The sequence below is a fragment of the Poecilia reticulata genome, linkage group LG8, assembly GCF_000633615.1.
Source record: "Poecilia reticulata strain Guanapo linkage group LG8, Guppy_female_1.0+MT, whole genome shotgun sequence".
Taxonomy (NCBI): domain Eukaryota; kingdom Metazoa; phylum Chordata; class Actinopteri; order Cyprinodontiformes; family Poeciliidae; genus Poecilia; species Poecilia reticulata.
The window spans coordinates 6,767,046-6,779,679 of NC_024338.1; the positions used below are offsets into that span (position 1 = coordinate 6,767,046).

The 12,634-nt window shown below is 40.0% G+C and overlaps 1 protein-coding gene across 1 annotated transcript; it reads left to right on the forward strand.

The window, feature by feature from the left end:
• Window positions 1–3: 3 nt before the first annotated feature.
• ldlra (low density lipoprotein receptor a) lies at window positions 4–8,661 on the forward strand (the record flags this gene model as incomplete). The annotated part of the gene is made up of 16 exons (XM_008415635.1): window positions 4–58; window positions 393–773; window positions 1,219–1,341; window positions 1,439–1,561; window positions 1,675–1,794; window positions 2,021–2,146; window positions 3,308–3,479; window positions 3,572–3,799; window positions 3,897–4,015; window positions 4,106–4,245; window positions 4,350–4,491; window positions 4,684–4,827; window positions 4,919–5,215; window positions 5,312–5,392; window positions 5,480–5,643; window positions 6,527–8,661. Coding segments are annotated over 16 exons (2,472 nt in total), but the record flags the coding sequence as incomplete, so codon positions are not given.
• Between the last annotated feature and the right edge of the window lie 3,973 nt (window positions 8,662–12,634).

The window sequence follows — 12,634 nt, forward strand, 5'->3', positions numbered from 1 at the left end:
ACCTGGCGCTGTGACGGAGAAGCGGACTGCGTGAGTGGAGCCGATGAACAGAACTGTGGTAAGCTGGTGTTCCTTTTAATTCCTGTAAAGCACTTTGTATTGCCTGGTTGCTGAAAATGTGCTATTTAAATAAAATTACCTTTACCTTTACCCTGTTCGGCTTCTTTCAGAACCGGTCTTTTATTTTATTTTATTTATGTTTTACAGGCATGTTTTCTGTCTTTGCTTAGTGGTTAGCTTAAATTTTTCCATGTTGCGCGCGGCGGCAGCGCAGGAGGTAGCGCGTGCGACCCATGGATAGAGGCTTCAGTCTTCGACAATCCTCTTTCCTGTCAGTCTGTTGTAAAATAAAGGCAAAAATYCTAAAATATATATATTCACATCTATCCCAGTTGCCAAGCGGTGCTCAAACTCCGAGTTTCGCTGCACGAGCGGCCAGTGCGTCTCCTCCTCCTTCKTGTGCGACAAAGATGCCGACTGCGATGACGGCAGCGACGAGGCCTCCTGCCCGCCARTCACATGCAGCGGCGTGTCCTTCCAGTGCAACAACACTGTTTGTGTTCCCCGGCTGTGGACCTGCGACGGCGACGCAGACTGCTCCGACGGCTCCGACGAGTGGCCGCAGAACTGCGCCTCTAGGACCCCCACGCGCTCTCCCATTCACCAGTGCTCCTCCCAGGAATACCAGTGCCGCAACGGGGAGTGCATCCATGTCAGCTGGAGGTGCGATGGCGATCCTGACTGCCTTGATCGATCCGATGAAGATGGATGTGGTAAATAATTTTATTAMATTTTTTAATTCAAAGATTAACTGATAAGTTTCTGAACTGGTAATGCAGATAATGTAACTTCGTGTTGTCCTTCAAACAGATACATRAWMAACAAAGCGTTTTATAAAAATAAAAAAAAGTAACCAAATTGTTAAGTTATGCTTTAACTTCAAAAGCTGAGCCTGATTATCCCAGACATAGCTCATAGTTTAAGTAGGACCTGTCTGACAGCATGAAGCAGGGTRAAAGTATCAAGAAGGAACTTCTCACTCTCAACTTTAAGAAAGTCAATGAAAGATGAGAAACAAAGTAATTGGTTCTGCCATTTCTAAGACTTTAGCACACCAGAAAAAATCACAATGAGAGACATTATCTGGAAAAAAAATGTAGAAAACATAAAACAGATGTTAAAAAAAATCCCTCCACTGTTCTCTCTCTCTTTCTATAGCTCATTCCACGTGTCGTCCTGATGAATTTGAATGCGGCGATGGTACGTGCATCCACGGCAGCAACCAATGCAACCACCACTACGACTGCACAGACATGAGCGACGAAGTCGGCTGCGTCAACGGTACATGTCAACCCCGTCTCCCGCTCTGTCTTCCCGAAGACCAGCGACGTATTTTGGGTGTTGCCTGATGCGTTTTTCATGCCCTCCCCTCCCCCAGCGAGCCACTGCGACGGTCCAAACCAGTTCAAGTGTCGCAGCGGGGAGTGCATAAGCATGGAGCGGGTATGCGACAACAAGCGTGACTGCAGGGACTGGTCAGACGAGCCGCTTAGGGAGTGTGGTGAGCGACGACACTCCGCATCCAAAGCTTTCCCGCTTAATTACATCTAATTGTGTCCTCTGAAAGTTGCAATTATATCCTCGGGGAAATAAATCACCTTCTCGTCTCTGCAGGCTCTAACGAATGCCTCTATAACAATGGCGGCTGCTCTCACATCTGCAACGACCTGAAGATCGGCTACGAGTGCCTGTGTCCAGCTGGATATACCCTCGTCGCTAAGAGACGGTGTGAAGGTAAGCAACGGAGCGACAGGACAAAATGACTGAACGTCCGTTCCCTCTCAGTCAGGTTAGGTCAGACCGTGAACTTGGCTCAGGCTAAGAAGTGATGCCAGAAATCTGTTTGCTGTCTTTCTCTGTGACAGGCTGTGCTTTCAGATAAGAAGGAACTCATCATCTTCATTGGTTTAGCAATGTTGTAGTTGGTTTCTCAACTTTTTTTTYTTCTTCTCCGGTTTAGACATTGATGAGTGCACAAACCCAGAGACCTGCAGCCAAATTTGCATCAACCAGATGGGCGGCTACAAATGCGACTGTGAGGAAGGTTATCACATTGACCCGGCAACGCAAGCTTGCAAAGCTGTTGGTAAGCATGACCCCCAAGCAGATTTTTAAAACACATTCCTAAAGTCRTTATTTGATGTTCAGTRACATCAAWTAAYGATGTCACTGAACATCATTATTTGTGTACTCGYCCCAACTACCTTTTGTTACTGCTGTAGGTGTCTTTCTAACAACTTCGCTAAACTTGACATTGAGATTATCGAAACCGCTCAAGCTCAGTCGGATTGGATGGAGAACATCTGTAAAACCAATTTCCAAGTCTTGACAGAGATTCTTAAAGTGTCTGGACTTTGACTGGGTCAATTGAAGTATGCTTTATGTGATCTAAAGCATTCTACTATGGCGCTTGCTGACCTGCTGGAAAKTGAAGATACACTACAGTCGCAAGTTTTCTTCGAGGAATAACCTGTGCTTCARGGTGTTTTCACACCCGATAGATTTGTTTTGATTTGAAAACAAAAGTTGCAAAATTTTGTTAGATTTTCAGCTGGTGTGGTTCTCTTTCACACTACACTGTGTCAAACGAGCCAAACAATTTGAAAAACCTGTTCCCCTCCTCGCCTATGGTGGCACTGCACCAGAAATTACTGAAGGAAATGGCACAACAACCTCTGTACAAGACACTGAGCACAATTTCCTTCTTCATAAAATGTAAACAAAAACAGAGTAGCGTCAGATTTTAGTGGTTGTAGGATTTCTCTTGTCTTTGGTGAAAGACCACGAGTCATTTCTCCCGCTGCAGTTAGACTCTCACATTTGTTTTGGTTGTACTTACCCAGAATGCCCTGCACTATATTCCAYTTCCTGCTTTTGGATCRATCTCTGCTCCACTTGCATCCACATAAGCATCTGAACCATCCTYAAGTTCATTCAATCGAACCGGGACGTAGGTTTTTAGGTGAACCAGATTTCGCTTTTTTGGTCCGCATCAGAGTTCGATCACAACTTCACTCCTCCCCAAACAAACTGGACATTCAGAGGACAGTCYGCTGTGAATGCACCCTTGGCTATAGTTAGAGTTTGAAATAAATTTAAATATCATGAAACATTCAAATTTACTTTATTTTGCCTGTCTGRCCACAATGACTCTTCCACAGCTACTCCACGGTTTAAAAACCATGACCTTTATTTAAAAAAGAGTCATTTTATAATATAGTTTAAATTCTTGACATTCATTTTGCAGGTACAACACCTTACCTTTTCTTCACCAACCGTCATGAGGTCAGAAAGATGACCCTGGACAGAAGTGAGTACACAAGAGTGATCCCCCGATTAAAGAATGTGGTGGCCCTGGACATGAACGTAGCCACCCAAGAGATGTACTGGTCCGATCTTTCACTGAAGAAAATCTACAGGTTAGTAGGATTAAATTCACATTTAAGTAACTGTGTTATTGTTTTATGTTCCCGTTTGGTTTTGTTTGACTGCTGCTTGACCTTTAACCCAGAACGCCAATGGACTCAGCAGAGGACTTCTCCCGTCACCATGTGGTGATAGGCAGCGACATCGATGGTCCTGAAGGAATAGCCTTCGATTGGGTCCACGGCAACCTGTACTGGACTGACAGCATCCGGAAGACTGTCTCCGTGGTAACCGCTGACGGTAGCCGCCGCAAAACTCTCTTTCACCAAGACCTATCGAAGCCCCGTGCCATTGTGGTGGACCCACATACTAAGTGCGTTTTCTTTGTCTATTTTTTATTTTTTTTTGTCTCATTTTTATGTTTGCGTGATTTGCAGCCGTCAGCATCTTTAAACGTTTTCACCCTACAGCTTCATCTACTGGACCGACTGGGGGAGTCCTGCAAAGATCGAGAAGGGAGGCCTTAATGGAGTAGACCGCACTGCTCTGGTCACGGACAACATCGTGTGGCCCAATGGCATCACAATAGGTGACCTCATGCCCCATCTGCTTTAAGCTTGTTTATTTATTCATTAACGCTAATGGTCTTTTTCTCATGCAACCCCCACTGGTGACTCAGACCTRCTGAACCAGCGCCTCTACTGGGTGGACTCTAAGCTGCACACGCTCTCCAGCATCGACATGCAAGGCGGCGGTCGGCGCACCCTGATCATCGACGAAGACAAGCTGGCTCACCCGCTGGGACTCACTGTATTCGAGGTAGAAATTTTTTCCAGCTAAAATCCCCCACAAATTATGATCACCAAGATATTTTTCTTTCCGCAATTTCCCAAGTGTTTAAGTAGCACTCTGGTCGTTTTTAGGAAAGAGTGTTCTGGACAGACGTCAGCAATAACGCCATCCTCAGCGCCAACAGGCTGACTGGTGGTGACATTGCACCGGTGGCGGAACATCTTTCGTCCCCCGAGGACATTGTTCTTTACCACAACCTCAAACAACCTGCTGGTAAGACAGTTGCATCCCCAATAAGACGTAGCTACGCCCTCAAACATACTTAAAACCGATAGTAACTCAGTGGCTCACAAAAGTATTCTCTGTTAGTAAGAAGTGTACAAAGAMCCCAACAAAGAGAATGTTAATAACACCTTCCATCTGTACAACAACTTAAGCAATACTGTATTCCATTTCCTTTTGCAGGAAGGAACTGGTGCCAGGTATCCAACAGCACCTGTGAATTCATGTGCCTAGCTGCCCCCCAAATAGGCACCCACCCCCCAAAATACACCTGTGTCTGTCCAGATAACATGATGCTAGCAGGGGATATGAGGACATGTGTGCCTGGTSGGTAAATCGTTGCAGAAAGTTGTTGTTTTAATATTTCCCAGATACAATATTAATAGCTACATTCTTCTCTTGGTTTCTACTCTTCCAGCTGTTCCAACTCCTTCAGTTTCTTCAGCTTCTTCAGAGTCTCGGGCCTCGACTACCCACCCTCCTGTTGTCCCTACAACGCCACCAAAGACGACGGCACCAAAGACGACACAGAAGCCCCGGGTTCCAATTACTACCACAGTGCCTCCCATAATCCCCACTACAGCCACCAAGCCAGTGYGGCGTACCACTAGGCCTACGGTTCGGACCACCACACCTTTACCAAAGAAGCCCTCGCCTCAGCCAGAAAAGCCTAAAATCTCACAGACTACCACAGCTGCTCCTCTCACAACTCCAGGCATGTTTTGAAAGTAGCAGTTGTAAATATTTTTGCTTTTATAGATTCCTTCTCTCTGATCATTATGATAACATTATGTGATAATCTTATCCTCAGGTGTTCCACCTAAAGGTGTCGCAGCTGTTCCCGAAACTACCTCCAACACCTCAAAAACRCTTTACTTTGTCCTTCCTCTAGGTATGTTTGGCCTCATTTTGATTTTTCTCAACGATCAGAAACATCTTTCTCACATCTCTCACTTTTTATTTCTCCCTCYCAAAACAGCGATACTTTGTCTGGTGGCTGTCGGGGGCGTGTTGCTATGGCGATACTACAGGCTCCAGAACACCAACACAATGCACTTTCACAACCCCGTCTATCAGAAAACTACTGAGGACCAGGTTCACATCTGGAGGAGCCAGAGCCTGGAAGGTTACGCCTACCCTAAAGTAAGTCTTTAAGGTTGCTTGTAAGAAAGTATTCATACCATTTGAACTTTTTCACATCACAACCACAAAGTTCAGTGTATTATATAAGAGTATGTGTCATAATATACCAACACAAACTTAGAAAATTATCCACCAAGAGTTTTTCGGCATGCCTCTACTGACTTTATACATAGAGCTTGAGATTTCTAACCATTCTTCTTTGCAAAATAGCCTAAACTCAGTCAGATTGGATGGAAAGCATCTGTTAATATGAGTTTTCAAGTCTTGTCACAAATTCTCAGTTGAATTTAAGGCTGGTCTTTGAAGAGACCACCATAACACAAAAGACTCTCTTAAAGACAATTGATTGCACTGGAATTTATTTAGTTATCAGAGCAAAGAGAGCTGAATATAATTCCACTCCCCATTTTTTTAATCTTTATTTGCAAAATAGATTGAAAGTGTTCATCTCTTCACAATGACTCCATACTTTGTGTTGGTTTATTACATAAAATTGTAGGGATGCACTGATGCAAAACATTTGGGCCAATATCGATATCCGATATTAATCTTGCTGTTGTGGGCGATAACCGATATCCACCGGTATTATATCCATTTCACTACCATTTCGACACCTTTGGAAAAGGACAAAATAAAAATAAATCTCGGTTGTTATTATYGGCCCAGTTATCGGACTGACACCGATATGTTACAAATGGCTAATATCAGCAGATAACCGATGTTGGTGCCAATATATTGTACATTGCTATATAATTRTGCAACTTACACTGGAGTTTATGATTGTGACATGTTTACATGATTGCTATTGCAATGCCACGTTAGCAGAAACCTTCCGGGTACAATCTTGTTGCATGTCTAACATCCTTTTCTCTCATTTCATCAGAGACAAATTGTGAGCTTGGACGAAGAGGCGGACAATCCTTCCTTCATTGAAAACTGAAAGAAGAAGGACAAAGTGGGAAAAACATTGTGCCTCAGTGAACACACTATTCAAGGCCTTWAGTATTTTTATTTTTAATTTTCTTTTACCTCACGCAGAGAACATGCAAAGCCTGCGTCCGACAGCCTTAAACCACTACATCCTCACTAACAAACGAATGCTTTACTGTGAAAATAACAGGGTGAAAAAGTTGACGTCAGAGTGCACATCACATGTTATACAGCATCTCAGGTTTATATCTTAAAACAAGCCAGCTGACCGTCATGTTTCCTCCAGTATATTTAAACTGTGATCCTGATGGTTAAATTGGAGCAAACCGGTTTTTAAGATGAGATTATTATATACTGCTCAAAAAAATAAAGGGAACACTTCAGTGTTCACTTAAATGTTAAAGYGTTCCCTTTATTTTTTTGAGCAGTGATATATATTTTAGCTTTTTGATTCTCTTAATATTCATTGTAACTTCCTAATCAAGCAAGTGTTTAGGAGAATTCAAGAAGCTTTTAATGGAGATTTTTTGTGTGTGTGTGTGTGTGTGTGTGTGTTATTTATCACTTCAGATACATAAGACAGATTGAACAGTACTCTACTGGCAGGGTTTGATTTTTTTTATTTTTATTTTTACCTCTAACTGCAGCTAACAATCAATTTGTCTGGCTATGCATGCAGTAACATAGTTGCACTAAGTCATGAATGCAACAGGTCAACCACTGAGAAGACGACTGCGTTTTTTTTAGTTCTGCAAAAATCTTCTGCCGAAAGACACTAATGTAAGTTCTTCAARTTCTAGTGGTTACACTTCACCTGMTTAGAAAAAAMCCCAAAACAAAACATCAGAACCAAACACTGCTCAGAGTTTGGTGTAGCTCTCTAGATCTTCTCCAGGTGTCTCCGGTATGAAACGGCCAGAAGGTTCATAGGTTCAGCATTCCTCTGAGCTGGGGAAACTTTGATGCAGCCACGTGGGACCAACCGAGCCGAGTTTAATGCTCTGCATCCAGTCAAGTATGTACTTATGTCCTCCCCTTTTACACCAGCATTCCTGGTGAAGGAATGGCATGTACACTTATGTGGTAAAAAAACAAACAGCATCTTGATATCAGTTATAGTTTTGTTTTACAGCGAAAGTATGTGTCTTTTATTGAGATGTGTCTCTGGGTTCATGTTGGTGCTATTGAACTCAAGAGTTTCTATTATAAATCTGCTCTTCATCCGGTGTTAATGAAATGGTTCTGCTGCGTTCACGTGACATCGTTAGTTGCGTTTCCGTTTCGAATGTGCGCAAATTTTTGACTATATTCCGCTAACGTCGAAAAAACGCCCGCAATTTCGCAATTGATGTTTACATTAAATAAGAAAWTAAATTAAAATAAATCACGCGTGATTAAGCTTGTTCACGCGGTAAGACATTAAAAATCACGGCAGGGACGTGGCAGTGATAGCGTATGTTTATAATTCAGCCGCGTTGCTCGCGCTCATCATCTATCGTCGGCGTTGATGAGCGTTGGAAAATTGTAGTAGATGACAGAAGAGCTGTGGATTCAACACGTTTTTATAAATTGATAAGCCAGCCGCACATTGTCCGAAAAACAAAYAAACGGAACAAAATATAATCTTTCTACTACCTCCTGTTGTCTTGTTTTGTCATTCCCGCCAGTATAGGAACGTCCGAAATACGTGTATCGGCTGAAATGACACTTCAGCCTAGCGCAAAAACGCATTTTTTTTCTTTTTCTAGAGATTGGCATGTTTGTTAAGCAAATTTATTTTGTAATTTCAATTTGTGCAATTTTATGGTGAATGGAAACGGCTAATATGGTGTCAGACAGGGAAGGAGAAACATACCTGAAGTCTTTTTTTCTGTTCAATTATTAACCACAGTTTGTAAATATGTTCATAGATGTACATAATTTGTCTTCTACATACTTGTTCACTTGTTTTGCTGATGTTTTAGCTTTTCAAGATGTTCTGTAAATAAAGACACAGTTCTATTTATTACAGAATCAACTTTGTTCAGACTCTGTTTTTCAAAAATGTTCTATTGTTACTTCACCATGAAGTAAACCAGTTCAATCTTCTGTAACGACTTCTGGACTTCTTTAGTTTCTTTGCTCAATTAAAGGGACAGTATTGTGGACTATTATTATTGTTATTATTAAGTACGTTCCAGCCAGATAGTGTCATTTTATAGCACAATCAAGTAAGTAACTGTGTTACCTTCAGTTTGTATAAAAATGCTGTATCAAATGTGACCTAACAGAAATTTGCCTTAGTATTTTACTGCCTTGAAATTGGGCCTCTGTCTCTTTAAGAAGCTCCTGCTCTTTCTGAAGCTCCGCCTACAGGAAGTCATTGCAACATGGCTCCTCTGTTAACCCTTTATCAACGTTTTTACCAGCATTGCACTGAGAAGCAGTGCTCTGCTGATGCACAGTTCCACCAGGTGTTTGCTAATTGCAGCTGGCTAGTCTGAAGGAGCTGAGTGGGGGAGTCACATAACATGATGTAAAGCTCAAAAAAGTTGATTTTACGTAATACTGTCTCTTTGACTGGTAGATCAAGGTTTAAGTCTTACCTATAGAAACTTTCAGTAGCAAACCTTAGCTGTTTATTTTGTTCTAGTTAACTTTAATGCTGTACTCTTCTCATTTGGAGCCTAATTTTCAAGCAGTTTATTAATATAAAGCGTAAAGTAGCTATAAAACTAAACCAGTGGGATTTGCTCATGCATTAACGGTACACATTTCAACCATACGAAATTGATCCAGCTCAGTCAGACTGGATGAATTTTCAAACCTTGCCACAGCTTTATGTTTGGACTTTGACTAGACCTTTCTAACACATTAATCTGACTTGATCTAAACCATTTCATTACAGCTCTGAGTTCAMGTTTAGCTTGTTTTCCAGCTTAAGTTTGATCCTCTGCCTCAGTTTCARGTCATCTGAAGCCTCTAACAAGTTTTCTTTAAGTATTTTGAAATTCATTCGTCTCCCCATCCACTCTCACTAACTTTGGTGGAGGTCATTAGAACAAATGCAGGCCACACTTTTGAGATTTATTTGTGAATTATTTTATGGGGGAAGCCACGCTGTTAGAAATTCTGGTGTCCGTTTCAGGGAAAATGCTTTTACATGGAGCAAATCCATTCATCTCTCCCGTCTCTGTGCGGATATCCGGCCCATATGGTTTCTGAATGCAGTCAGAGCTCAAAATGTGAGGCTGGGTTTGTTTTTTGTTGTTGTTTTTTTTTTGCTTTCTTGGAGCTGCTGTAGCTATTCCATAGAAAGCAAACACTTTCCTAGAAGAGCCCCTGATCACGACAAAAACAAGACCATATTATCGTGTTGTTTTTTTTCCAGTGTTGTTGTCGAGTAGGGAAAGAGACAACAACAAAACAATGAGTTTATGGTTATTTCCTCATGATTTATAATGTGAGAAAACAAAAACATTCTGGTCCAGCCATCTAATAAAGCCACTGAAAAWYCCCACCTCAATTCTGGCTATAGTGTGTGCTAGTARAGTACTTGGTAATTCAAAAGTTATTTAAATTAAGGCAACAGCAGAGTACATTGCTTTCTGCTGATATTCAGTTTTGCTTATTAAAATTAAAGCATCTCTACTCARAGTAACAAAAGCAGTTAAAGTGTCTTTAGCTTTGAATAATCAAGAAAAGATTCAAACACACACAAGAAGTATKTTTTKGGGGGGTCGGTTCGTTGGTAAATGACCAAAACTGGCATATCTGTGAGTCTGCCCACATGTTGYCAGATAAAGTGCACAAAATGTCAAGAGTAAAGTTCAAGGCTGAGGGAGAGAGGAARTGTTGAACTGATAAAATGAGTTAAAAGAAGCAGTCGACACAGAAAAATTATTTTTTTTAAATGGCAATCATTAAGGTCTATGTCAAAGGAAAAATATACACAGTGATGATTTAATTCTGATAAAAGATTTTTCTAAGATTACAGAATATTTTTTTATCAATGCTATGTGATTTGAGTGAATTGTTTTTATTATTTTTTTAAGAGACAATTTCCGTTTAATTATCTACGTCCAATAAAATCCCACTGAACAGTGAARGTTTTGGCTTTAATGTGACAAAAGTTTGAAAAAATAAGTTCAAAGACTGAAAACTTTTACGTTTTGCGTTCTGGGCATTATTTCAACACGTGCCGTCTCTCCACTGCAGAGGATGTGACATCAGTCCTCACCTGATGCTCATGGTRAAAAAACAGCCCTCAGCTGTGTTGACCCGTTCCTGGAGATTCACTGACCTTTGCTCGCACACTGTTTTGTTAGRGAAAGACCACCCACAATCAAACTCTGCTGACCAAACGGCCCACTAGTATTGGTGGTGGGAATCCACTGCGCCCACCCTGTTTTTATTTTTTTGTTGACATCATACAAGCATTTTAAAATGACCTCTCTTTTTTTTTTTGTGGAAATTTGTAACATTTCAGTGGAAAGACTATTACTACGACCGGGTCATTCTCTGAATTCGGTGCATTTTGTGTCCCACAGGTTTGTCTCAAAGATTTTCATATAATGCAAATCGCATTTTTTGAGAAAATCAAGAAATGGAAATATCCATGTGTCTTGGTAATGTAAMATGTAAATATATTTTTTAAATTATGTTTTGAAAATTTTATGGGTTGTTGGAGTGTGGAGGTCAACCAAATGAGCATGTCCCCACTGACCAATGTTCATTTTTCAATGAATATAAAATAAATAAAAATAGCCAATAACTACAAGTTATTTGTACCATTTAAAACATTTTTGGTCTACTTTAACCTAAATAAAAGAAATATGAGGAAAAATACATGAATTATAAAATAGCACTTTTTAATCCTGCCCCTCAAGTTTTGTCARTTTCCTCAGCATCCTGGAAGTGACATCACTGAAGTCTCTTCCTGCTCACACTGCAAAGAGATTTAAGTGTTAGTAAAGTTTCTTACCTATATTTCGTTATTTTTACCCAAATATTGTCATCGTCAAGCTCAACCTTTCAAATCTTTTACACACATAAATGATATTTTTTGTTGTTTTGGAAAAAGTAAAGAATGGTTTTTGAAACACATATTAATTTCTTGTTATCATCATATCAYATGTTGCTCCATTCCCTAGCTGATGTGGACTTATGGCAACTTTTAGTGAAAATCTTCAACCCAGTAACGTTCAACCCCATGACAAAAATGGTGGTTTTGTTATAGTGTACAACACAGTGGTACTCCGTAACTGTACAAAAACAGTTAGAGTGCTGTTTTTGTACTTTAACTGTTACAAAAACAGGGTTTTGTTACGGGGTTGAAACTTGGACTGGTCAACTTTTACAATGGATTCAACCCCGTTAAGTGATACATTGTTATGATTTTTTTTTTTTTTGTAATAACAGCAAATATTAGACTAATTTTTGTTGGACTATATGCAAAGTTTAAAGAATAATTCAAAAACATAAAAATGCCTGATTTAATATTTATTTTGTAGTGTATTTTCATGATTTATGAAAAGCGCTTTTACATCAAGTTGCCGTATTTTACTTATCAGTCTAATTATGATGACTCACAATCAAATAAAAATATATTTACAGTTAGTTCTTTTAATCAAGGGACAGGTGATCTCAAAGGAACTGGAAAAATGAGTTTAATTATGTATGTATTATGTATGTTCGTAATAGTGTTTGGGATTTCATGCATAAAGTGGGGAAACGTATTTTCTTGGAGGTTCAAAGAGTCCTTCAATAGATGCAGTGTTCAAAACCCAATTTTTTGTGGTATATTTTTAAGTAACCTGAGACCCCAAAATGTACCGAATTCAGAGAATCACCCGACTACTACTACTATTAATAATAATAATATTAATAATAGGAATATTTGCAAAAAAAATAGCTAAGCTAAATTTTTGTTTAGCTAGTTAATCAATCAGTCATCAATCCAATTTTATTTGTATAGCACATTTCAGCAGCAAGGCATTTCGAGATACTTTACATAATTAAAGAAAAAATAAAAACAGCATGCGACATTGAATAAATAGTAAGAAAGAGATTTTGAAAAAAA